The sequence below is a fragment of the Musa acuminata genome, chromosome BXJ2-1, assembly GCF_036884655.1.
Source record: "Musa acuminata AAA Group cultivar baxijiao chromosome BXJ2-1, Cavendish_Baxijiao_AAA, whole genome shotgun sequence".
Classification (NCBI taxonomy): domain Eukaryota; kingdom Viridiplantae; phylum Streptophyta; class Magnoliopsida; order Zingiberales; family Musaceae; genus Musa; species Musa acuminata.
The window spans coordinates 35,192,501-35,219,699 of NC_088338.1; the positions used below are offsets into that span (position 1 = coordinate 35,192,501).

At 39.0% G+C, this 27,199-nt stretch overlaps 2 protein-coding genes across 4 annotated transcripts; one reads left to right on the forward strand and one right to left on the reverse strand.

Moving 5' to 3' along the window:
* The first annotated feature begins 44 nt into the window (after nucleotides 1-44).
* On the forward strand, nucleotides 45-25,000 carry LOC135599130 (PHD finger protein ALFIN-LIKE 8-like). Of its 2 annotated transcripts, none has more exons than XM_065093893.1 (5): nucleotides 45-361; nucleotides 468-500; nucleotides 11,580-11,808; nucleotides 24,224-24,350; nucleotides 24,429-25,000. In XM_065093893.1, the coding sequence occupies exons 1-5, from the start codon at nucleotides 262-264 to the stop codon at nucleotides 24,705-24,707; spliced, it is 768 nt and encodes a 255-aa protein (XP_064949965.1). In that variant the 5' UTR covers nucleotides 45-261; the 3' UTR covers nucleotides 24,708-25,000. The 2 variants fall into 2 exon arrangements, with proteins under 2 accessions (XP_064949965.1, XP_064949966.1); XM_065093894.1 differs by having other exon boundaries at nucleotides 24,432-25,000.
* Nucleotides 5,121-7,632, reverse strand: LOC135599129 (uncharacterized). 2 transcript variants are annotated; one of them, XM_065093892.1, is made up of 3 exons: nucleotides 5,545-7,632; nucleotides 5,348-5,466; nucleotides 5,121-5,260 (listed from the first exon to the last, which is right to left on the reverse strand). In XM_065093892.1, exon 1 carries the CDS (start codon nucleotides 7,416-7,418, stop codon nucleotides 6,351-6,353), a length of 1,068 nt encoding a protein of 355 aa, XP_064949964.1. In that variant the 5' UTR covers nucleotides 7,419-7,632; the 3' UTR covers nucleotides 5,121-5,260; nucleotides 5,348-5,466; nucleotides 5,545-6,350. The 2 variants fall into 2 exon arrangements, with proteins under 2 accessions (XP_064949964.1, XP_064949963.1); XM_065093891.1 differs by having other exon boundaries at nucleotides 5,121-5,466.
* Nucleotides 25,001-27,199: the final 2,199 nt, after the last annotated feature.

A 27,199-nucleotide genomic window follows, 5' to 3' on the forward strand; every position in this document is an offset into this window, starting at 1 on the left:
TATTAATAGTAAAGAGAGCCGTAAATAGAAAGCTTCTTCTAAAACCCATAACAATACAGCCCTCTCTCTCGCTCGTGGTCTGATGTGCTTTTGAATCCCTCCTTCCCCTCGAAGTCTTCAACCGTAATCTTTCCCCTCAATGAATTCGAAGCCCTAAGCCTCTCTCTACCTCCCTTCGAGCCCGTTCTTCGTCATCCATAGCGTCAAATTCCCGCTCGAATCCTCGATTTCTTTCCCGTTAGCTTGTGGTCGAATCGAGCAATGGACGTGGGCGATGGAGCTTACAGTTCTCGCACTGCGGAGGATGTCTTCCGCGACTTCAGAGGCCGAAGAGCCGGCATGATCAAGGCGCTCACAACCGGTGCTTAATCACTACATTTTTTCTTTTTCTTACGGATTTGTTTGATTCCTTGTTGTTTTTTCCTCGAAATCGATGTGTTAAACTTTTGCCTTTGCTGCTGCTGCAGATGTCGAAAAGTTCTACCAGCTGTGCGATCCAGGTGAAATGTTAGCGCCTTTCTTTGGTTTATTCCCTTTGGTTAGGGTTACGCCTCGCAGTGTTCTGTTAGTTCCAGGGTATTGTCCTTGATAGCAGTTAGTAGAATTTCTCGATCTATCATATAAACGGGTGATTGATGATTAATGGTATCTATATGCCATTTTCTGTGGGTCTCCTGTTACTGTGAATATATTCTTATTTTGTGTTGTATGTCCTGTAACTGGTCAATCACTGAGAGTGTACCATTCAGTCATTCTCCATATCAGTTTTTGTAGCTGTAGAGAGTCTTTTGATGCCTGGCTTGAGTAGGAAAATAGTTGGTCGAGTTCAACATAAGAATGAGGGCATAGAATAAGTAAGTCTAGTGAAAATAGAATCTCAATTTTAGGACTCTTATCATTATCCAGATCAGTTCTTGGAGTTGTAAGGACTCTCTTGAGATCTAGCTGAAGTAGGAAAACAGCTGGTCGAGTTCAACATATCAATGAGGACATAGAATAAGGATGGTTAGTGAAAAGGAAAAATACTTAATTTTGGTAAATAACAACTTTGCTTATTATCTGTTAATTGGTTGATTGATGATGAATGGAATCTGTATGTCATTTTCTCTGTCAATCACCTTTTTACTGGGAGTATATACTCAGTTTGTGATGTATGTCTTGTAACTGGTTAAGATCACTTATAATATACGGCTTCGTCATTATCCAGATAAGTTCTTGGAATTGTAGAGAGTCTAATAAGACTTAGCTTGATTAGGACAGTAGTTGCTCGGGTTTAACATAAAAATCAGGGCATAGAATATGGATTTGGATGGTGAACAATACTCAATTTTGGTAGATAGCAGGGTTTGCTATCTGTTTGTTACGGTGTTACCCTTGTCATATTGTTATTCTTCTCTTCATTCTTTTCTTATTCATTTTAGAATTTTTTCCTTCTCTAAGTATGTAGAAACAACTATTTCACTGTCATTCAGTCTTTAAGCAACAAGCTTAGATTCACAATTGATTTAATCTGATTTGTTTTCTTTTTGTTTACTTTTTCAGATATTGAGCGATGAACAAATGAAATTTGTTTATTGTCTTTTCTGTTTGTTTTAAGTGGTGGAATCCATCTATTGGCTTGTCATGCATCTCATATAATTAATTGATCAATTTTACAAATAACATACCCTTGATGATATTGATGGTTAGATGAATCACAATCTAGAAGTGCTACAGGAACTTTATTGTTAAACATGATTTATTTTTGTCTAGTTGGACTAATATGTTAATTGAGAATGTTGCATTTGGAGATGCAATTGCTATCATTTGGTTGCATGCATTCACAATTGAAGTATTTTTTGTTTCATCTCGTGCGTTTGGATCTTTTACATGATGTGTGGCAGCTCTCCAGGGTGGTGTTTGGAAGGATTTCATGAGTAAAATAGTACTTGGCAATTTTATTCATATATATTTTTTAGATTTTTTAATCCAGTCACTTCATTCAATTGTCCTACTGTACTTATCTTATTGTGTTGTTCCTATTAAATTGATAATGATGTTGTATTCCAAACACAACCAATTTATTAATTGGGTAACCTAACTCAATCTTTATGATCTGTTCAATAAAAATAAGTCATAATGTCCCAAATATTAGGGGTCACCTGAATCACAATGGATATTTGCCTGCCACTAAGCTGAGACAATAGCTGAAGTTAAATCAAGATTATTTAGATTCTTTTTATTTCTTACCGTAAATAATTCTCTACCTTTTCTTGCACCACTATCTTGATTGATTCTCTTTTGTCTTGTTACAAAACATTTATACTTTCTTTCAATTTGTCCATACCATTTTGGATGAATCTCCCTAATTTTGGACAAATCTCCCTAAGATGAAAACATGTTTAATTGTATTTTATTTTTTTAACTTGGCACATCCAAGTCAAATTATGTCCTTGATGGTCCTGGAAAGGAAAAAGGGTTACCCCATTTTCTACTCAAAACATTCTCACTTTAGCTACATTAAAAGAGGAGCACTGGATGATTACAGAAAATTCCTAATACCTAATACCCCTCACACTTTAGCAATCTAATCTTTATTCTATGAAGAATATCTTCATCAACCTCCCCTCTCGGTTGAATATTAGATTCAAGATACTAAAATAGTTTATTAAAATTACATATCATATATTTGGTCTTAACTTTGCTTAATTAAAAACCTTTAGAGCATGGAGTTTGTCTCCATAATTCAAATTTAAAATGAATCACAACTGGACTCTCATCAACCAAAACAAAATCTACAGTAAATAATATACACCATGATTGTCTAATCTGTATATGACTAGTAAGTTAAAATGGTAAACACTTGCAAGATACTTGAGGTAACCTTATAGTTATACAAAATTTGCTAGGCACAACCTACAGTCCTAATGTCAGCAAACAATCTCCATTATACACATTCTGTCACATCAACCTTTACTAGATTTTCCATTTTTTTATAAAACCCACCATAGTGAAAACCTAGAAAGTCAGACTTGTTTAAGTAAATAAAAATCATATGCAACTGTATCTTTTCTCTATAGTAATTCATAAATTACCTTAAAAATAAGTAGCTTTTGTGTTTTGGTCTTTTGAGCATAAAACCACATTGATTCTCATAAATATTCTGCACCTTATATTTCCTTGAGTCATCCTTTCCCAAATTTTTTTAAGAGAACTAACTGTTCACTATTAAGGAAATTGGTGCAGCTACAGAAACTGCAGCTTCTGCTACAAAAAAGAGAGATGCCATTGGTTCTTGATTGGTTAACAAGATGGTGGGCCAAAAGATTGCTTTGCTTGGCACATGAACCCATTTGTTAACATCATTTCCCTGCTTAGTACAGTCAATAAGCAGGTTTCTGATAGTCCAAGTTCTTCGCTCAGAGTTGTTTAGAATCTAGATCAATCTGTTAGCTTCCAGTCACCAAAATATGCTGGAGCTCTCTTTGCCTAGTCCAATTCAGCCCCTGGAACACAGCTCTACACTAGCTTTGATGGGGCTGTTAGGACTGACTGCTACTTTTCCTGCCGCCATGTCCTCCTCCTCCGTGTCTTTGATGCAAAAACCAGTGCCTCTACACATACCAAATTAACAACAAAAGAGCTATCACAATATATATATAGTACATTACCTGGTTGGAGACTCGGATGTTCCCAGTTGGGCAAATACCCCAAGCTCCCTCAGATGAGGCTATACTTGAGCTATGCTCACTGGCCCAGACCTGGACAATTGGTCCATATAGTGGCTGGGTGCAGAGTGTGGTTGCAATGCACAGTGTCATTTCTTTTCTTTTCCCAATAACAACCAGGGGCATAGGCTATAATGGCTCAAGTGATTTTGTTGGAGCAAACATCTAAATCCTTTCCCTTCTCCAACCAAGCCCCATTTTTTCAATCCTCTCAAGTAAAATAGTATCCTGAATGATGCTCCAAACAGAAATCATGTACCTATACTCAAAGGAGATGATTAACCGAGTCACAACTCACAACCTCCAAGTCAGACCAGACAGAGGCCCATGTAACAAGGCAAGCCTGTGCTAAATGAGTTTCCAGATAAAAAAAATTAACTTTAGGAACTATATCCAAACCTCACATTGCCTCCCTTCCACTTCAGCCTTCCAGTCCAGCTATCAGCTAGTTTTGCTTAAATTTGTACAGACTCTTGCCTGAGGCATCCAATAAAGGGTGAGAAGCCCAAATTCAGCTGTCATCACTAGAAGCTAAGGGTATACGAATCCTGCAAATCCTCTTCGCTAAAACAGCATAAGCAGTTCATGAAGTTATTAAGAATTCCAACTACTTTTACAAATCAACTTAGAAACCAGAACCTCATCATCTCATCCATATTAAAAAAGGTGGGCCAGTTATTAAGAGGAATGCAGTCAAACCCGAGGGTTTTCCTATTTCCTACTACTGTACCATTACCCTTCCCCAAAGTTTAGTACTGTGACTCATTAGCTTAATTCTTATATGGTTTCAACAATTTTGAATATTTTTCCAAGTCTTCTAAATTGTTATTAGAAGCCATTTCGTTTGTCATACCAATGATTTAAAAAGCGCTAGGCGCCAAAAGGCGCCAAGGTCCAAAAACGCCCGAGGCGCTAGGCGCTCGCCCGAGCGAAGCGAGGCGCTAAAATATATAATATAATTAATAAATATAATTATTTAAAATTTTAAATAAAAATATGCTATTAAATTAAGAAAATCTAAGATACATCATACAAAATCACAATGTCACATTAACAAAAAGTTTCAAAATTCAAAACATTAAAATTTTACATCAAAGTCATTCATCATAATCAATATTATCGTCATTTTCACACAAATCATCTTCATTGAATTCGTCTTCTTCCTCTTGTTCTTCGATTCCTTCCTCTTCATCAAGATATGTTTCATTCTCTATGTCTTCAACAATAGCAGGAGCCGAGCTTGATGCTTTTGCACTCATTTTTCTCTTTGACATCTGTCTTGTATATGTTTGTAATTCTCCAGCACCTGAAGCTCTTGCCACATCTCCCCACGTCAATCTATCATCTTCAAATACAAGCTCGTCTTCAGCATCTTGCAAGTTAGCACCCATTTCTCCTACTAATCACTCATTTGAATCATCAATATCTTGCAATGAGATTGAATCAAATCTATTTTTCAAATCATGACGAGTCTTCAAAGCTTGATTATACTTTATGTAAACAAGATCGTGCAATCGTTGATGTTCTAACCGATTTCTTCTCTTCGAGTGAATCTGTCATGTCATATAATTTAAAAATATATTAATACATATATCTAAATAAATAAATTAATTAAAATAAAAATATTTAGTAATACTTACATGCTCAAAGACACTCCAGTTTCGCTCACAACCCGAAGCACTACATGTCAAACTAAGTACTTTGACAGCAAATTTCTGTAAGTTCGGGGTGGAATTTCCAAATAGACTCCACCATTCAGCTGCAAAATTTATGTTATTATTAGCAATAACATAGTACCATAATATATATGAAATTAATTATATCAAATTATTAATACCTGGAGAGGTAGTTGTCCTGGATCGAACGACAATTGGAATTCCAAAAAGACCTTCAGCATTTTTATATAAAGATAATTCATGAATAATCTTATCTTGAACCTCAATGCTGGGAACTAATCTTGCAACACACTGATATAACCCACTCAAAACTTCTGCATCAAATCCAACAGATTTAATCTTATAAAAGAATTCAGGGTTCAAATAATATCCTGCTGCATGTAAGGGACGATGAAGTTGACAATTCCATCTTTCGTCAATGATTGTAAAAATTTTCTCATATTTTTCTTCATTTTCATTAAAAGATCTTTTAATCGTCTCCTTTGCTCTATCCATAGCCTCATAAATATATCCCATTGCAGGCTTATTTTCATTATCCACCAACCGAAGGACTTGAACAAGAGGGCCCATTACCTTTAATATATAAACTACATGATTCCAAAAGGATGACATTAAGATGATATCAGCAGCCCTCTTGCCTTTTGCTTCTTTTGCCCATTTGCTTGTCACCCATTTCTCAGAGGTAAACATATTTCTCAGAGTATGTTTTTGACGATGCACGCTCTGTAATGTCAAGAATGAAGTAGCAAATCGGGTAACACCATGTCTCACTAATTCTTTATTCCCTGTAAATTCTCTCATCATATTCAAAGCCCCAATGTGATTATAAAGAAATCCAACAACAAAAATTGCCCTTTCTAAGGTTTTCTTGATTTCTAAGATCTTTCCAATATCTTCCAACATTAAATCAATACAATGTGCTGCACATGGAGTCCAATACAAGTGTTGTCTTTTTGATTCAAGCAATTTACCTGAGACAAAGGATAACAAAAATGATAAGACTTAAGAGTTTAACACACTTAATTAAAGATAAAATAATTAACAAAATCAAAAGATGAATATTACCAGCTAAAACATAGTTGTTTCCATTGTCGGTTATGATTTGAACGATATTTTGTTCTCCAATTTCTTCCACGAAGTTGTCAAGTAAATCATATATCTTGTCTCCAGATTTTACAAAAGATGAAGCATCTATTGACTTCACAAACATAGTCCCTAAAGAACAATTAACCATAAAATTAATTATACTCCTGCGCCTCCTGTCAGTCCAAACATCTGACATAATAGAGCAACCATGTGTTGCCCATGATTCTTTATGACCCTTTAGTAAGTCATTTGTATAATTCAACTCTTTTTGCAGCAATGGAACTCGCATCTCATAATAACTTGGAGGTTTTAATCCTGCACCATATCTTCCAATAGCTTCAATCATATCCTTAAAACTGTCTAAACGAGTTGTACTAATGGGAAGACCAGCCTGATAAAAGAAGCGAGCAATGTGCTGAATTGTTCTTCCTCTTATTTCTTTATCACAAGCATCACTTATATTTGTTTGTCTCAATTTTGAGCCTCCTGCTTGCCCTTGTTGTTTCTGGGATCCTTGAAGCATATATAGATCCATCGGTCCTTTTCTACCTTTCTTAGTACTCATAACTTCTTTTCCCTTTTTGTCGTATACTCTTTTTTCACTTGGGTTAATACTCGCAGAATAATCTTCTTCTTCATCTCTGATATGTTCAACATTGTCTTCTGGTAAATTCCCATAAGATTCATTCTTTTGTGTCTTCTTTTCATTCATATAATTCAGCAACTCTTCTTTTACCTCAGGTGGACATTTTTTGCAAGCTGCTGCATTCTTGAAATTTCCTACTAGATGTTGTTTTGCACGAAAAATACCACCTCTGGTAGTCTTATCACAGAATATGCAAGTCACTGCATTAGGATCTTTCGGATCCTTCAAATAATTATACTTCCATGCAGGATCTTTTTTTGATACCACTGGAGACTCTATTGAGTTGCTTTCTGCACTTGCCATTTATGTTGAAACCTAACAATAATTTCAAATAAATAAAAATTAATAACATTAAAATCAAAATAATATATTATTAATCTATTAACAGAAAATTAATTATTTTAAAATTCAAATAAACTTAATTATTTTACTGAGCCTGATGGAGAAACGAGGAAGCAGCAGCGAGTGGGAGCGGCGGCGGCAGCAGCGGCGAGCGGCGGCAGCAGCGAGCGGGAGCGGCGGCGGCAGCAGCGGCGGCGAGCGGCAGCAACAACAGCAGCGGCGAGCGGCGGCAGCAGCGGCGGCGAGCGGCAGCAACAACAGCAGCGGCGAGCGGCGGCAGCGGCAGCGGGAAAGGGAAAGGGAGAGGAAGGCGCGAGCAGTGGGAGGCCTCGAGGGAGGCGCGAGCAGCGGGACGGCTCGCAGGAGGCGAGAGGGCTCGCGGGAGGCGCGAGCAGCGAGAGGGCTCGCAGGAGGCGCGAGCAGCGAGAGGGCTCGCGGGAGGCGCGAACTGCGGGAAGGCTCGCGGGAGGCGCGAGCAGCGACACCGGCGAGCAGCGGCAGCGAGCGACGAGATCGCGATCGGGATCGGGATCGAGAGCGGCAGCGGCAGCAAGTTAGTGTTGGGTTAGGGTTAGGGTTAGGGTTGGGGTTATATCGGTTTAGTTGGTTCGATTGAACCAACTAACAACCGAACCAGGACCGAACCAGACCTAAAATTCTGGTTCGGTCGCCTTGGTTTACCCAGGCGCTCGCCCGAAGCGCCCAGCGCCTGGGCTCGGGCGAGCGCCCAGGCGGCGCCTGTTTGAAGCGCGCCGCCTGGGACATTAGCGAGGCGCTCGGGCCTCGCCTCGCCTCGCCCGAGCGCCTAGGCGAGCGCCCGAGCGCCTTTTGCAATCACTGTGTCATACATCTTTTTTAATTTTCAGAATTTTTAAATAAACTAGTAAACCAAACTACCTCTCTCTAAACTCTTTGACTTCTCATCATATTATACTATTTTACCTATCTTCACCCTCTTTAATTTGTTTTAATTTTATGAACTAATCTATGATTTTGAAATTTATCACTACTGTTTATCGCTAAAATTAAGTTATCCAGAGAATGCTCATTAAATAATTTTTAAAAATAATCTCTTCATCTTTTTAAAAATTCTATATCATTAATAATAATATGTACCTTTTGATCGTCATTCTTTATACGCTTAATTATCCTTATTCCTTTCCCTGGTTTTAGCAACATGGAAAATGTCCTTTTCCATATTTTAACTTACTAGCTTGTTGTAAAATTTATCAAATGCCTTCTAATTTGCTCTCTCTCTCTCTCTCTCTCTCTCTCTCTATATATATATATATATATATATATATAAGTTTCTTTTGCTTCGTTTTTTTACATATCTTCCAAAATTTTCTCATTTTTATAATTTTGTCAATCTTTAAAACATACTACTTTTAGTAGTTATTGCTTTTTGAACCTCCCCAAACCATCATCAGGTCTGCTATCTTGAAGCCACACTAGTTTGTTTAGATTCCCAAACGATTACGTTTGTCACACTTTTAAACTGTGTAGCTATGAAATTCTACATTATAATTGTATTATCCTAATCCAAATTCCCCATCCAAAATCCAAACCTTCTCTTTGATATCTACCAAGTACCAACTAGTTTTAGTAAAACTACTTCAATTTTTTATGCTCCATTTCCTCAAACATACATTTAAAACTATCAAAATATGTTGATTGGTCAAGCTTTTGCCATGTGTAATTTTACAATTCTTACACAAAATTAAATCTATCTATTTTTCTGATGAGACAAAATTTTATGTGTTTATAATTATGTCTACTTTTGTTAGTAATTAAAGCTCATTTTTTCCTTGAAATATGTATTAATGATTGTGAAAATATAGATGTAGCAAAATTTGAAATATTTCTGCCCCACCCCTTAAAGAAGAAATTTTGAAATAGGTTTGAGGTGCGTGGAGGATGGTATGGTATTATCATTAACTCATCTTTGACATGATTTAATTAATTTAAGCAATTTGATCGACAAATTTTAGTCGTGTTTTAACCACCTTTGACATGGGTTGACCCATATGTGATGGAAATCAAGGCACGTTTTGGGTTTGCACTTAGTGCGAAAAGTGAAATGCTATTCTGAATCCCTTTTGATTAAAATGGTGAACCTTGGATCGAACATGTTCTTCATTTTATTTATTATATTCTTTGCTTTTCTTTGGAATGGATTTAGTAACTTAAAGGGTTTTTTTGCCATTGCCACATGACAATGTCTTCTATATTTTTACATTACTTGGAAAAGAAAGCCAAATTTTAAAAATAGGAAAGTCAATTTTGTGTTTGATTGAAGATTCCAAGGCTTGAACAAGTACTTCATTCTTACAAGGGTGTTCAGTTTGATTAGAGAATCCTCAAAAAATGAAGCCTACATCAACTGCGGTGTAAAAAGGAAAGATTATCATCCAATTAAATTTGTATGTATTATTGTCCTTAATTTAAGAAAGTTGTTTAATAGACCTCAATTCAATGGATGTAATTCTTAATTGTAATTTTCTTGTTTTTATCTTCTTTATTCTTCTATTTTTTTTCTATTTGTTTCTTGTACTTAGGGAGTTTGTTAAAAGGAAAAAAGTGGTGTAATATGTATCATTAGTGAATGAATGATTGAAAGAAGCACTTGGTCCTACAATATATGTGAGTGGTGTGAGGCGACTATTCTCATGAAATTAGTTTCGAGGACTTGGAGCATGTCCAAGGCATTTCAATTATCCTACCTTTCATGTTTTTGTTATAACATAAGTCCTAAAGGCCTAAATTCCTTGTTGTCATATACTTAACTTTACACAATCCACTGATACTCAAAATTACTGAGAATTTAATGCTATTGGAGCTGCAAATCATTGGAGACTGGTGGATCAACCTCAACAATCAAGTAAAACTACTCAGGAATGATTGCCTTAATGCCTCTCTCTCTTCTCAGTTCTGTATGTATTTGAACTTGCGCTACTTTGTTTATCATTGTTGAAATGGTTTTTCTGGGAATCAGTTATTGGTCTGGCAAATTACTACCATACAACACCATTCATTATTATATTTTATTATATTAATCAATTATTTAAGGTGTTACAAGTCAATGTCACTGGTACTGTACCAGTCTAGTAGGTTACCAAAAATGGTATTAGATGGAGATTTAAGTTCTTTTAATTAATATGTATATCCAAATACCATTCATTTTAACATGTTTAACCTGGTGTTAAGGTTTTAAATATGTCATGTCCAAATGTCGAATCCATTTTGGTTAGATGCTGAGTACAGAAGAAAAGGCTTAAGAAGAGGTTAAGATCTTTTTGGTGGTGATTTCGGAAAACGAGACATCTTGATCAAACTCATCATCCTTGCTCATTAGGTTCTACACGTGTTTGCAAATGACTTCATGTATGATCATGATGTCTTTGGAGAATTAGGAAAGTCAGAATAGAACAGAATAGATCAAACTCATCATCCTTGCTCATTATTCAACTAAAGATCCAATGTTATCTGAAGCTCAGAATGTCCTGAGTAGCCATGATTCAGAAGTATAAGTTTGTATAATCCAGATAATCCTAACAATTGCATGATTATCTGTAAATTTCCAAAAGCTACGGATGAAAGTCAACTGAGGATCATGAGAAAGAATAGGAAAGCTAATCAATAGATAAATTTCAGTTGAAGGTACTCTATTACAATTGTAGTTAATTAGTTTAGTCAAATGTAAAACCAAATCTGATTGAATGTGAACATAAACTTTTTTCAAATTGCATGAAATGTTTTTTTTATGGTGTCAAGAACTATGTTTTTTAAGAGTTTCTGACATTTTCGCCTTTTTATTTTCTCAAATGGGTTTTGAATTACTGCAATGATGTAATATCAACACATTTAAAGAATTGTAACCTTGGTTTTCTTAGTTTACCCCTTTGGTATCTGAATCATGTTTCTAGAATTGTGCACCATGCTGTATGATACATGTTCATTTAAGCTTTCCTGTCCGTATATGTAGAAGACCCTTGCATCAGGCTGTTGCTGGATTGTTATGCGGTTTATACATTTACATCTGTTGTTTAACTAACGAAGTATCTTCACAGCTTATTGTTGTTGTTATTGATGCAACTACTAATAATGTGATTATATTTGCAGAAAAGGAGAATTTATGTCTTTATGGGCTTCCTAATGAGACTTGGGAAGTAACCTTGCCTGCTGAGGAAGTACCTCCAGAACTTCCTGAGCCAGCCTTGGGAATCAACTTTGCGCGAGATGGTATGGATGAAAAGGACTGGCTTGCCCTAGTTGCAGTCCACAGCGATGCATGGTTACTTGCCGTTGCCTTCTATTTTGGCACACGTTTTGGATTCGATAAAGAATCCAGGTAATGTTTATCTGACTGGAGCTAAGGCAAGTCACCTTAGTAATGATGAATTTATTTCTCAGTCTATTCAGTGGTTGATGCATTTACTGGTCAATTCACTTCTTTCTAAGTTAAATACACTTAAGTAGCTTATCGTAATTGTATCATGCTTCAGCCATACAAGTAATAACAACCACATGGTTGCTTTTTGCATTTGTAAGATTGAGAATGCATATACAATTGTGCTACATAATTGGTCTTTGTAGGTTTATAAATGCATATTTGAGGAATTACCTAACTTTTTTGTGGTTTTAATCAAGGTTCGCCGTACCGTATCATACCGGTGTTTCGACCCGGGCTCGGTACGGTATGGTACCGGTGTACCGGGTAGTACATCAGGGCATACCGAGCGGTACACCCTGATGTACCGAATAATTTTATATTTTTTTTATACTGTAGCAGTGCTATATTATAATACTGTAGCAGTGCTATATTATATTAGAGTCGATATAGCAGATTAGACTCAAGGGAGGGTTGAATCATAGAATGGTGGGCGTGAGGGCGACCATCAACTCAATACAAATTAAGGAGCGGAGCAACTTGGGTATAACTTGGTGAAGTACCCAAGTCGCATGAAGAGAGTCGGTATAGAAGATAGAACATGAAGCGAAGACATGAAGCTTTCCTTAGACAAAGGTCAAGGACATGAACTCTTGTAAAGGAAAGAGTTGGATTATGTTATTCCATGGGTTCCTTATTCTGATGGAGCAGACTCATCCCGCATGGTGCCAAAGACGGAGGGAGCTTCGAGGCACATGCACCTTATCTTGGTGAAGCATTTGACGGAGGAACTAAGACGATTCAACTTGCGACGGCAAAGCTGGGTTTAGAAGGCCTTGGCACAGGGCAAGAGGACACGAAAGCCGGTACTCTTGAAGAATACGTCATAGTGCTACCATTCGAGTTGCTGTGAAGGAATCAGTACGAAGTGGAGATTGTGCTGGTGGGGGCAGAGGCCCAGGATCCAAACAATGGTGCACCAATTTCAGCGAAGTCGGTGGACTTTAGGAGCTGCTAGGCGACGGATTGTCCTAGAGCTATGCTTCGTTGGTGTGACCCGAGCGGGTGGACGAAGGTCGATTGACAAAGGAGCGAACACAATCGAAGGTGGAAGAGGCCTTGTGATATGTTGGCAGATGCCACACATAGAGGGATCGCAATCCGAGTTCTTCCCACAATGATTAGAATGCAATGGAGATGTCACCAGGAGACAACATGGTGCAGCGGATCGTGGTGGAACAATTCGTGGCAATGCGATACACACGAAACTAGTCCCACGAGGGACTACATCATACAGAGGTATGATTAAGAGCTACTGGGAGCTCTACTTCGGTGGATAACATGATGGTAAGAAAGGCTATGGATTAAAGGAGTGAATGCCATGGTATCGCAGAGGCAGGTCTTCCGTGTGTGTATCAAATTTTACATCGGATGAAAGCCTTGGTCATTAGCATAAGGGGGCTGTGTACCACTGAGGGAGAATTTCGAATGCAAGTACCAGTGAGTCCCTAGGGGGGGACTTGATCATGTAGAGGTATGATCGGAGCGGTTGGAGAGTTGGACTACTCCAGAACTCATATTTGCTAAAGGGAGCCCGACAAGTTAGGGGACAAGGTCGAGTAAGCGAACGTTGCTGCCAAGGAAGCTAAGGAGAACAGAATTGACATGAGCCCTGCAACAAGATGGCGGAGGCCATGCATGGGAGTTGCAATCAGCCTTTCCATCGACCAAGGGGAACTATTTGAAGAACATAGAGGTGTTGAAGCAGAATGTCGAAAGGGGCAAGGAAGCGACGATGAGTCCAGAGGGACTTAGCTACCCAAAACCAAGCATTGGTTAGAAAGGAGGTGGACTCGAAGGAGTGCCATAGTGCCACAGAGGCAGATATACCAATCGCAAAGAAAGGGACGCAGATGCGAGGTGACGGATGGTAGGACCATGGGCATAGCGCCGCCATGGTATCGCAGAAGCGGGACTTTCGTGAAGTCATCGATACCTTGTTCTCATGGAGGGAGAATGCTTGGTCATGAAAGAGGCCGAGGAGGTGGAGAATGCAGATGCAAACTTTAAGTATCGAGACAAGGCTGAAGGGCAGAGGCCAAGGAACTTCATAAGACCGGTATCAACGAGCTTCTCATCAAGATAGCCGAAAGTGGACTTCGAGTCAATGCAAGAGTGCTCGACCAAGGAACGAAGTAGGCAGTACACAGTGCTGTACCTTTGCGACTTAGAGGAGTAGGCAACAAAGATGATAGAGAAGATGGTACAATCCTAAAGGCGACCAAAACTATTAGAGACTTGCTCTAAGTTGGGGTGAAAAATTCTTGCATTTTAGAAGTTCGATGACATTGAGAAGGTGAATTACAGTAGCTAATTCAACGCAAGGAGTGCAAATACTTCGAGTGCTTCAGAAGTGTGAGCAAAAGAGCAGGCGAAGGCTAGTAACCAGCTCGATGCATGGAGTATAATCCTCGAGGAGGCAGGTGAAGTCAAGTAACCTTTGCCTTCTCAACTCTTTAAGAGAATGGGCGAAATCGAGTACCCCTATTTTCTTATCTATTCAGCACAGGTTCAAAGACCTTTCGAAGCAACCTAATGGAAAACAATAGTTGTCAAATCCTCACCAATGGTGATCGGTGCTATTGAGAGTAGTTTATATCTGCTTCATTTTCCAATAGAATGCCAATCGAAAGCGGAAGTGATGCAAACCTACTTGGAAGTGATGGCTAAATGGAAGAAGAATCGATGGGCAAATTTTACGAAGGAAGGATCTAAAAACTTTAAAGTCTGCGAGGCGATGCTCGTTAAAGCTCCAACAAGCATCCACCTACTTCAAGTGACATGAGGCATTTGAAAGACTAGCGTATACCAAGGATGGACTTTTCCTTCATCTGAGGGATCCACAGGAAACAACAGGAATCAACACAATTCAGTCGACCCTACACCAGAGTTAGAGTCATTGGCGAGTTGAAGCAGCATGACGGATCAAAGTTCGACTACTCAACAATAGCGACGGAGTGTAGCTGGGAGCCAAGAGGCGTATTACAACTAGAGCAAAAGATTGAAGACTCAGCAAAGGCGAGGAGATGCAGTGTCTGCAAAGGCTTTGACGAGGACGTCGAAGGAATAAATGGGGGAGAATGTCACGGACAAAATTGTAAATGAGGTGTTTGATGTAATGTTCATGTATGTTCGTGTTTTTCGGTTTTGTTTATGCTTTGCACAGCATATAAAGGGCTAACAGTAGGCTTAGCAGCTCCATTTTCTTTGGTTTTAGTGGTCGTCTTAGGCTTGCAAACAAAGGTTGTGTCATGTGGGCACTTGTGGGGATTTTGGTCTGTAGTGGATCATTTTGGACCTTTTGTTATGCAACCGTTCAGAGCCTGTGAAGTCTGTTTGTAATTTGCATTAGCTATGAAGTGTTTGTTGGATCGCGAGTAAAATGCTTTCTCTAGCCCGTTTTCTCTTTTGTAGGTCCTAAGGGGGTCATAAGAGGTTGCGAGGAGGCTGACCCTTTGTGGATGGGTAACGTAAGGGCCTTTCATGACTTAGGCAATCCCAGCTAAGTTTGAGAAGTTGGTGCAAGGGTGTTTCATGACTTCGGCAATTTCAGCTAAGTCCGTGACTTTGCTACAAGGGTGCCTCATGACTTAGGCAATTTCAGCTAAGTCTGTGACAACATGTTGTTGGTCGCCCTCTTCCTTTGTCTTATGCCATCGACTACAACCTTCCTTAGCCCTATGTCGTCGTTGTGTATTGCTTCGTTCCTCTGCCATACGTTGTCGATTGCCCTCTTCTTTTGCCTTATATTGTTGACCACGAGCTTCCTCTACCCTATGTAGTTGTTGTGTGTTGCTTTGTTCCTCCACCATACGTCATCGATTGCCCTCTTCCTTTGCCTTACACCGTCATTTGTGGCCTTCCTCCGCCCTATGCACCATCGTAGCCGTGTGAATCCTATGTGCCATACTCTGCTACCTTCCTCCTCGGCTTCTCCATATACATTGCTACCTTTCTCCGCCAACTGGTGATTGTCATCTTGTCCATCTCCTCTTCTCCTTTTAAGTCTATAGTTGACAAAAGTTTTCTAGTAACTTATATTTCAAATGTACAGGAGCCTGATACTTTTCCATCTATTCCCTTCCATGGCATGGTTTGGATCAAGGACTGAAATTTCGTATCGTACTGAAATTTCGAGACTTATTCAGTACGATACGATATTGTATACCGAGCGGTATATTTCGGTATACTGCTCTGTGTATATATATATATATATATATATATATATATATATATAAAGGTAAACTGCTCGGTTTACCTCTATGCGCGGCGACATCACAGATAAAAAAAAAATGCGACGTCGTAGATAAAAAAAAAAATTATGACGTTGCCGGCGACGTCATAGATAAATAAAAAAAAAATTTCGACGTCGTCGAGGCGATGTTGCGGATAAAAAAAAATTTGCAGGCGATGTCGCCCGAGAAGAGAAGAACAAAAAAAAAAAAAAATCTTCGCCTCTCTCCACCCTGCGACGCCGATGCCTCTTCTACCACACGCGGATGAGAAGTCGCCGATATACGAGGAGAAGAGCGGCAATCTCCAGGTTCTCCCTTTTTTTTCCTATTTCTTGCTTTCCCTTCTCCCTCTTCTTTCTTCTCCCTCGGTCACTGTCAACGATAACACCTCAATCGACGGTACCGCTCGGTTGCGGGCGGTCCGTGTACCGGTCTGCTGACGGACCGGTACGGGCGGGATCATTCGGTATTGCAGACCTTGGTTTGGATAATTCAATAGGTAGGTTAATGGATTTGTTTGTAGTGTGGTTCATTTGTGCTTTCTGTATTTATAACTGAAACAACATCAGAAATATTGAATGACTTTGTTGGGTTTAGAATATGGTATTAGGTGTTCTGGAAGGGCATGTGGAGCAAAAATATTTGTGCTATTTTCATTATTTCTTTTTTGTTTCTGTCAAAGTTTGTTAACTTCTTTATGAATCTTTTGATTTGTGATCATTGTAAAGGTTTACTTTTTATTTTCATAATGCTAATGCATGCATTCTTTGTATCTAACTATTTCTCTCTTTTTTCACTAGAAAGAAGTTGAGGGACTTATTTCAGTTGATCATATTTATCAATCGTGATATATTTTATAAATTTTAATATCCAGGAGCGTCTCGTTTTGCTTCCTTCGAGCATTTTGGCACCTTGACGCCTTTTAGTGCCTAGTGCTTTTTCAAACATTAAAGTATGATCCTATTTGTTTGTTTGCTTGTTACTTATTCATTTCATATTTTTGGATAAGTTTTTACCCTGCATACTATTAACAAAAGTGCCTCCATTTGTCTCTAGGAATTTGAATATGTTCTTGCTTTAATCTGTTTTCGCATTCATAAATTTTTTTTTTTTTTTTTTTTTTTCAGTTTTTAACAGTCTTTTTTGTTGTATGAAACCAATAAAACTTCTTATATTGTTGTTTACCTTTATAAATATGCGCCATCTGGAGGGTTTTGCCCTTGTTCAATTTTCCATAGTTAATAATGGACCATAATTTATTTTCTTAGATATCTTTTGATTGCCACAATGGAGTATCTTGCACCTAGCTGCTGATCAATTAGACATACTTGTTTTGTACTTTTTATTATTTTGACATTCTTGTGTGTTTTGAACATTTGTTTTTACAGAAAAAAGTCCCTATCTGTTCTGAGTAATGAATTAACCTAATCAGACTTAAACCAGCTCACTATCAGATCAGATCCTTTTATTCTTTCTTGGTTCAGTTGCATAGCACTTTGTCTAAAAAATAACAAAAAACTGGCCATTCAGATGTCTGGCTAGCACCCCTCATGTTCCTGAAAATCAAATCGTTGGTTTGTTTTAGCTCGTAAACAAGGATTGTAATATCATACCAGGGTACTGTACTAGTCCCCGGTTGGACCAATATGTACCAATTGTTACTGTTGTACCATCACATGATACACCTGTACCAAAGGTTCAAAAATAAACAAGAAGAAAAAGAAGACGAAGGAATAGGTAGCGATGGAGAAAGAGGAAGTAAGAAGAGGACGCTTGGAGGAAGAGGAAGGAAGAAGAAAAGACGGTGAACGAAGAGGAGCCGTGGTATCACGGACAAAATTCTAAACAGGATGTTTGATGTAATGCTTATGTATGTCTGTCTCTTTTGGTTTGTTCATGCTTTGCACAGCATGTAGAGGGACGGGCGAAGGCTTAACAGCCCCATTTTAGTTGGGTTTGGTGGCCGTTTTAGGCTTATAAATAAAGGTTGTGTCATGTGGACACTTGTGAGAGATATTCGGTCTGTAGTGGACCATTTTGACCCTTTGTTATGCAATCATTCAGAGCTTGTAAAGTCTGTTTGTAATTTGTATTGACTATGAAGTGTTTTCGGAAATGTTTGCTTGTGGATCCCGAGTGAGACGTTTTTCTAACCCGTTTTCTCTTTTGTAGGTCCTAAGGGACCATGAGAGGTTTCGGGGAGGCTGACCTTTACGGACAGACACGTAAAGGTGCCGCACAACTTAGGCAAAACTAGCTAAGTCCTTGATAGATGGTATCAGAGTGGGACAAGCACTCATAGAAACACTTGACATGTAAACGTGGGGGACATAACTGGGCTACTTTGAGGGCAATCAGCACGTGCGACCGTTTGGGGGAAAACGAGCATGGAGATGTAGGGAAAAGGAGTCGCTCGGAGGAGCGGGCATCTGAGATTGTCATTCAGAGGAATGGCCAACCCTTCGCGCAAGAGGCACCACGAGAACAAGCAAGCTTGGAAGAATGCGTAGCGTACAAAAGTTGGGATGGCTGAGTTCGAGCTACGACTCGACGTTGACAACTATACTTGATGGTGCTCAAGGCAAGTGAGGCGCTTGGTAAAGGATGAGACCATGCAAGGTGGAATGGTTTGCTTAGCGACCGAAAGAGTTGTGCAAAGCTTACAGAGGCGAGGGGAATTGTTAACTCGAAGAATTCGGTAATTATGCAAGGGCTTGTATGTGGACGATGGAATATTCGTAGCCATCGCAAGGCGACCGAAACTCGGCGCTATGGAGCATTGAAACTTTCTCTTCGGCATAAGAAGGATACGTCCGTAGGAGGCTGAAGTGTGCAGCGAGTTCAACATGTTGCTAGGCCTTGAGTGGTGTAGCGGGGGTTGTATTGACGTGGAGTCGCAATCTAGCAAAGTACGTTTTCAGGAGGCAGAACAATGCACAGTTTGTTCAGCAAGTCAGAGTAGTCCAAGGGGATGGTGGTCTCCGAAGCTTTTAAAGGGAAGGAAATGAAGAGAGATGTTGCTCCAACGGGATAGATATCCAGGAGGGATAAGTCCCAGCTCTCTAGAGGGAGAATCATGTGCAACGGATCGTATATGTTGAGGAGTATCTCAAAAACAACAACTCCACGAAGCTCAATAGATCGAGTGAGCGGCGAGAAGTCGTCACATGATCTCGCTTGAGAGAATGCATTGGTGGATGCATTACAAGATCAAGTGGGGGAGCGACCTAAGGTAACACAAATGAAGGCACACTTGGAGTCGATATGGAGATCGGATTCAATAGAGGGCTGACCCGTGGAATGGTGGGCGCAAGAGCCACCATCAACTCAATGCAAAACGAGGAGCGGAGCAACTGAGGTGTAACTTGGCGAAGCACCTAAGTCGCATGAAGGGAGCCGACATAGAAGATAAAACATGGAGCGGAGGCACAGAGCTTTCCTTGGACAGAGGTCAATGACATGAACTCTTGCAGAGGAAAGAGAGGGATCATGTCGTTTCACGGGTCCTTCATTCTGATGGAGTGGGCTCATCCTGCATGGTGCCAAAGACAAAGGGAGCTTCGAGGCACATGCACTTTACCTCAGAGAAGCATTTGATGGATGAACTAAGACGACTCAACTTGCGGAGGCGAAGTTTGGATCAGAAGGCCTTGGCACGAGACAAGAGGACACGGAGGCGGGTACTCTTGAAGAATATGTCGTAGTTTGCCATTCAAGTTGCCATGAAGGAAGCGGTGCGCAGTGGAGATTGTGCTGGTGGGGGGCAGAGGCTCAGGATCCAGACAATGGTGCACCATTTTCAGCGAAGTTGGTGGACTTCGAGAGCTTCTAGGTGACGGACTGTCCTAGAGCGGTGCTTTATCTAGGTGTGACCCAAGAGCGGGTGGATGAAGGTCGATTGCCAAATGAGCGAACACAATCAAAGGTGGAAGAGGCCCTACGATATGTTGGCAGAGGCCACACATGGAGGGATCGCAATCCGAGTTCATCCCACAATGATCAGAATGCAATGGAGATGTCATTTAGGAGGCGACATGGTACAGCGGATCGTGGTGGAATAGTTCGTGGCAATGCGATACACACAGATTGTAGTCCCGTGGTGGACTAAATTATATGGAGGTATGATCGGGAGCTACTGGGAGCTCCACTTCGATGAACAACACGACGACAAGAAGGGCTATGGATTCAAGTAGTGAAGGCTATGGTATCGCAGAGGTGGGTCTTCCGTGCGTGCATCGAATTTTGCATCGGATGAAAGCCTTGGTCATCATCATATGAGAGATGTGTACTACCGAGGGAAAAGTTCGAATGCAAGTACTAGTGAGTCCCATGGGAGGGACTTGATCATGCAGAGGTATGATCGAAGCAGTTGGAGAGTTGGACTACTCCAGAGCCCATATTCGCTTAAGGGAGCCCGACAAATCAGAGGACAAGATCGAGTAAGCGAACATTGCTACCAAGGAAGCTAAGGAGAACAGAATCGATGTGAACCCTGCAACATGATGGTAGAGACCATGCATGGGAGTTGCAGTCTGTCTTTCCATCGACTAAAGGGAACTGCTTGGAGAGCATAAAGGTGTTGAAGCAGAGAGACGAAAGGGACGAGGAAGCGACAACGAGTCCAGAGGGACTTAGCTACCCAAAATCTAAGCATTGGTTAGAATGGAGGTGGACTCGGAGGAGTGCCATAGAGGCAGATCTACCGATTGTGAAGAAAGGGATGTACATGTGAGGCGACAGATAATGGGGCCATGGGCATGACAGCGCCATGGTACCGCAGAGGCGAGACTTCCATGAAGTCATCGATCCCTTGCTCTCCTGGAGGGAGAGCGCTTGGTCGTGAAAGGGGCCGAGAAGGTGGAGCATGTGGAGGTAAACTCTAAGTACCAAGACAAGGTTGAAGGGCAGAGGCCAAGGAACTTCGTAAGACCGGTGTCAATGAGCTTCTCATTAAAATAGCCGAAAGTGAAGGATTTCGGGTCGTACAAGAGTGCATGACCAAGGAACGAAGCAGGCAGTACGCGGTGCTGTACTTTTGCTACTCAATGGAGTAGGCGGCAGGGTTGATGGAGAAGACAGTACAATCACAGAGGTGATCGAAACTATTAAAGACTTGCTCCAAGTTAGGGTGAAAACTTCTTGCATTCCAGAAGTTCGATGACATTGAGAAGGTGAATCACAGTAGCTAACTCAACGCAAGGAGTGCAAACACTTCAAGTGCTTCAGAAGTGTGAGCAAAGAGCAGGCGAAGGCCAGTAACCAGCTCGATGCATGGAGTACAACCCTTGAGGAGGCGGGCGAAGTCAAGTAACCTTTGCCTTCTTAACTCTTAAGAGAATGGGTGAAACCGAGTACCCCAATTCTCTTATCTTTCCATCAGAGGAGCTTTGCACAGGTTCAAAGACCCTTCAAAGATAATGTAATACAATAGTTGTCAAATCCTCACCAATGGTGATCAGTGCTATTGAGAGTAGATTATCCATTTCATTTCCTAACAGAATGCCAATCGAAAGCGGAAGTGATGCGAATATACTTGGAAGTGACAACTAAGTGAAAGAAGAGTTGATGGGCAAATTTGGTGGAGGAAGGACCTAAAACTTCAAAAGTTTGCGAGGCGATGCTCGTTAAAGCTTCAACAAGCATCTACCCAATTCAAGTAGCATGAGACATTTGGGAGACTAGCGCATAGTAAGGATGCTCTTTTCCTTCATCTGAAGGATCTGCAGGAACCAACAGGGATCAACACAACTCAGCCAACCCCATACTAGAGTCAGAGTTATTGGCGAGTTGAAGCAACATGGCGGATCAAAAGTTCGACTACTCAACAACAGCAGCAGAGAGCAGCTAGGAGTCAAGAGGCGCATTGCAGCTGGAGCAGAAGATTGAAGACTCAGTAAAGGCGATGAGTTGCAGTGTCGGCAAAGGCTTCGACGAGGACGTCGAAGGAATAAGTGGGGGCAAATGTCACGAAAAAAATTCTAAATAGGATGTTTGATGTAATGCTTATGTATGTTCGTGTCTTTTGGTTTATTCATGCTTTGCACAGTATGTAGAGGGACGGTCGAAGGCTTAACAACCTCATTTTAGTTAGGTTTGGTGGCCTTTTTAGGCTTGTAAATAAAGGTTGTGTCATGTGGACACTTGTGAGAGATATTCGGTCTGTAGTGGACCATTTTGACCCTTTGTTGTGTAATCGTTTAGAGCTTGTAAAGTTTGTTTGTAATTTGCATTGGCTATGAAGTGTTTTCTGAAATGATTGCTTGTGGATCCCGAGTGAGGCGCTTTCTTTAACCCGTTTTCTCTTTTTGTAGGTCCTAAGGGACCATGAGAGGTTTCGGGGAGGCTGACCTTTGCGGACGGACACGCAAGGGTGTCGCATGACTTAGGCAAAACCAACTAAGTTCGTGACAGTGGAGTAAAAGAAGGCAGGAGGAAGAGGAATAGGAAGGAGAGATCATAGTGGAGGAAGAGGAGGAAGGAGAGATTGTATTGGAGGAAGATGAGGAAGGAGGCAGAGAACGAAAGAGAGATGAGGCGTGTACCTGATTGGTGGAGGCGATAGGTGACGGAGGATGACATGTTCGTCAAGGCTGTCACGATTAGGGCAGGACCACATGCATGAGGAGACTTGATTATATATATATATATATGTATATATATATGTATATATATTTATGTATACACATATATATACACATATTTAACTAATTGGTCAGCAAGGTGCATATTTTCATGTACCAATATTGTCATGGTCAGGGCTTGGACCGATTACGTACCAGTCTGTACTGTTATATAAGAGGACATATCGAGTTTCTGAAAAAAACATGAAAAATACTGAAAAAGGAAAAAAAAAGAAAAAGGGAACAGTTTAGTACAAAACATATACTAGGTGTATTGGGTGATAAGGGGCCCTATATTGTTCACCCGGTTCACCATGATCCATATAAGCTGTTGGACCAGTAAATACCGTTGTATCATACTGTATCAGGTATTGCAAACCTTACTGGTGATGGTTTAATTCAAGGTTTCAATGGGAGAATATATAAATGCACAATATTTTGGTATGAAGACCCTTGAGGTGCTAATAATTTACTACCAATAGTTTCTTTTTAAAACTCATCTTCAGTTCAGTAAATACGGTTCATGGTGAATAAACACTATTAAGAAAAAGATCCTCATATGTCAATGGTTTTGTTTATGTTAAGTTTAGAGCTTCCAAGGCATGGTGAATAAACACTATTAAGTTTTATCAAATGGCTGTTGCCAACAGATGTGATTAAAGTGACTCTTCTATTTCTTCTCATTTTTCTTTTGCAGTGAAGCCAGGCTTTACAACTAATTATTCTCTAAATTTTAAATAGATAGACTATCCTTACCTATCAACTTGCACTGCAAGTAATAACATCTGATATACTTAATTTTGCAAAATATACATTGATGAGCAATTATAATTGATATGTAGGATCTTGGACTTATTTGCTGTATGACACTAAAATTAACAGTTGCTATTAGCAATATTTTAAATACAAGAGTCACTCGGTAATCTTTTGGGACAGGTATACTACTGGTGAATCGGATGGTATACTGATTTGTACCATCCGATATCATTGGATGAAATAATAGAAATAAAATTAAATTGTTCCTAGACCGATACCAAGTCATGTTTTGACACTGATGTTTGGCTGAACCAGTGAATACCTGTTAATACATACCAGTTCGAATAGTATTTTAAAAATTGGCTATTAGGATTTGTAATTTCATAATGTATATGTATGATTATCAGAATTTCGTACATCTAGCTTTCCAGTCACTATAAGAGTGGTTTTCATACATATGAGTTTCATACATATGGTTTTCACTATAATTACACTGAATTCTGATGCTTCTAATAGGGACTTCAACCCTTTTGCTGTTCTGTTCTCATTGGAATTGCTGATGTGTGAATTATGGTGTTATACTATTGGATATATCTGATATTTCTCGGTTTTGTTTTCTCATTTCCAGCATTCTTTGTAGATCCACTTGTTAAGAAATTGCTAATTTCTGATATCATGTTCTCTCTGTTTTTGTAATTATTTCAGGAGGCGGCTTTTCAATATGATTAACAATCTCCCTACCATATATGAAGTTGTAACTGGTACCACAAAGAGACAGTTCAAGGAAAAGACCTCTAACAGCAGCAGCAAGAACAAGTCAAGCTCAAAGATGGTAAATTCTTTTTACATTACATTTTTTCCCTTTAATTTATCTGTTTATTTGCAATATCTATTGCATGTATGCCTTCAGCAGTCAAGACCGGCAGAGTCCCAAACCAAGGCTTTAAGGATGCCAACTCCAAAAGAAGATGAAGATAGTGGTGCAGATGAAGAGGAAGATGAACAGGAGCATGAGAACACTTTATGTGGTGCCTGTGGAGACAATTACGCTAATGATGAGTTCTGGATATGCTGTGATGTATGTGAGAGATGGTTTCATGGGAAGTGTGTCAAGATCACCCCTGCCCGAGCTGAGCACATCAAGCAGTACAAGTGCCCGAGTTGTAGCAATAAGAGGGCTAGAGCATGAAACAAGAAATGTTTTGGATTATTTGCCAATTCTTCAGTACCGTTGGAAAACAACATGTGCAGAAAACAGCAGACATGTAAGCCCAAGTTTAGTTAGGTTCTAGACTTTGTTTCCTCATGTCCTTGTTCGGTATGTAGTTAACTAGTGCCGTCTATTTGCGCAAGGGCTCGTGTATGTGGGTGTTAGGTAATCTTTTATTTGCTGAATATAACTTGGTCCATTATGGTAGGGGCTCAGATTTAGCAGCATTGTATTTTTTTGAGAATGAAAATCAAATTAGTATGTTTGTCTAATGATTTTTCTCCCTCTGATTGGTTGGCTTTCGACTTTCTTTCGACTCATTTGTGATTGATTGATCATCACAATTCATGTTATAGTTGCAAAGTTAGTAAAGGATTTCATGTAAGCTCTTTTGTTTTAGTTGGTGCTTTTTCCTTGCTGACTGGTTTGTGATAAATGGTGTTCTGAAAAATTAGCTGTTTAACTGAGGTAATCCAAGTTTACATTTTTATCATTTTTTTAATTAAATATTGCTCCATGTCATTAGCCGATCCTTCCCACCACATATTTTCTTGCATCTTTTAAGAATGTGTCAAATGTTCTCATCAAGAAAGTGCTCGAAATATTGCTTATTATTTGGAGATTTTGACTGGAACAACAAACCAATTGCTTTATAATCTTTCCAAGGAGAAGCATTTTGTTGCTTGATATTACATTACTGGATAAACTCCTGGAGTTTTATTGTATTGTTTTTATGACGGCTTAGATGAGAAACAATGGAATGGAAGGTGGTTTGCATAAGTTGATCAAGGAACTAAATGAATGGTGAATTCTTCGATGCTCAAAATATAGTATATTAGGATGTCCGGATCTTTCGTACATGGAAACGAATTTAATGCTGGAATCATGTGTAGGACCTGGATAAGAGTGAACATATGAAATCAACACCATTTGGATTGTGTTAGCTTGATAGTTTCATGCATGATTTGGTGTGTATCCTTGAGATATTTGGTTAATCGGTAGGGTAAGATTGTATAAATTGAAAATCTCGTGTATAGGACTCTTGTCTTTTTTTTTTTTTAATATAATCGAGATATTTGATTTCTGTACAGGTTGACAGAAATACAAATGTCGAGAGGGATTGTGGGACGTTCTCAAGATGATAACAGTTCGCTCGATTAATTTCGCTTCTGTTGAGATCAACTGCAAACCCTACAAATCATGTCCGTCTTGGATTTCAGATTCTTGAAGTTTTCTTAGGTTTCAAAAATACATGCCATGCGACCTTACTTCAAGCCCCTTTGCTTGGATTTTAATATACTTTTACAAGGAGGAATGTGGTCAAACTCAGAATCTGAACTTAGTTCAACGAATTCAATTTTTTTTTTTTTTTTTTTTCAAAGTTAGCGATCGGTTTGATTGACTTCGAAGGTCGGAAGCCAAACAAATTGGGCTCACCTCGACTTCTAAAAAGTTAATGTAATCTTAAGAATGGTTGGGTCACTTTCAAAAATTTTATTTGTGGTATTTTCCTCTAATAAATTCGACATAATATGGAACTAATAACTTATCAAGTGATTAGGAAAAAAAACAAAAAGGCAAACCCACTGGATTTAGAAAGGATCAAAAAAAATATATATATATATATATATATATATATATATATATATATATATATATATATATATATATATATATATATATATATATATATATATATATATATATATATATATATATATATATATATATAAAGAGGTTTTTATGATTCGAAAAAATCTTAATGTTACATCATGTAGTGCCCAAGTTTTTCACACACACAACACATCTATACGAATGAAAACATAAATAGCATACATATGTTATCATTACTTAGAGATATATTTTATAATATTTATGTTTGAGAAAAATAATATGCTTATGTTATTAGTTTTTAAAATCAAAAGTATATGTTATGCATAAAGTTCTTCGAAATACTAGTTGAATTATATAAAAGCATAAATACCTATATTAAGCATATTTTGTAGTAAAGGATTAGAAGACACTTTGCCTTTATAAGCCCTAAATGATTATCAAGATTCAAATGAGTTAGAGATTTAAATATTATGTATGCAAAATATAATAAGTTATTTAAGTTGAGATGAAAATACTCATTCATATATATTGAGATATATAAATATGTTCGAAGGATGAATTTAGATCGAAACCAATCACTTTTGTAATCAAAATTAAACTCAAATTAAGTGACAAAAACCCTAATATTATATTATGAAAAAAAAGAACTTGTGTACCTTTTAAGCAGCTCACTCAACATTTCAGAAACTATAATTCCTTTATCTTCTTTTTTATAATATTCCCCAACTCTTCTCTTCTCTTCATGAAGGCTAGAAACTCAAGTTCCAAGAAAGAATAAGATAAGAAAACCTAGCCCTTGTCTTAACTATACATCAATTTTAGTCTAGCGGATTATGGATTGAATTTATCAATTACTT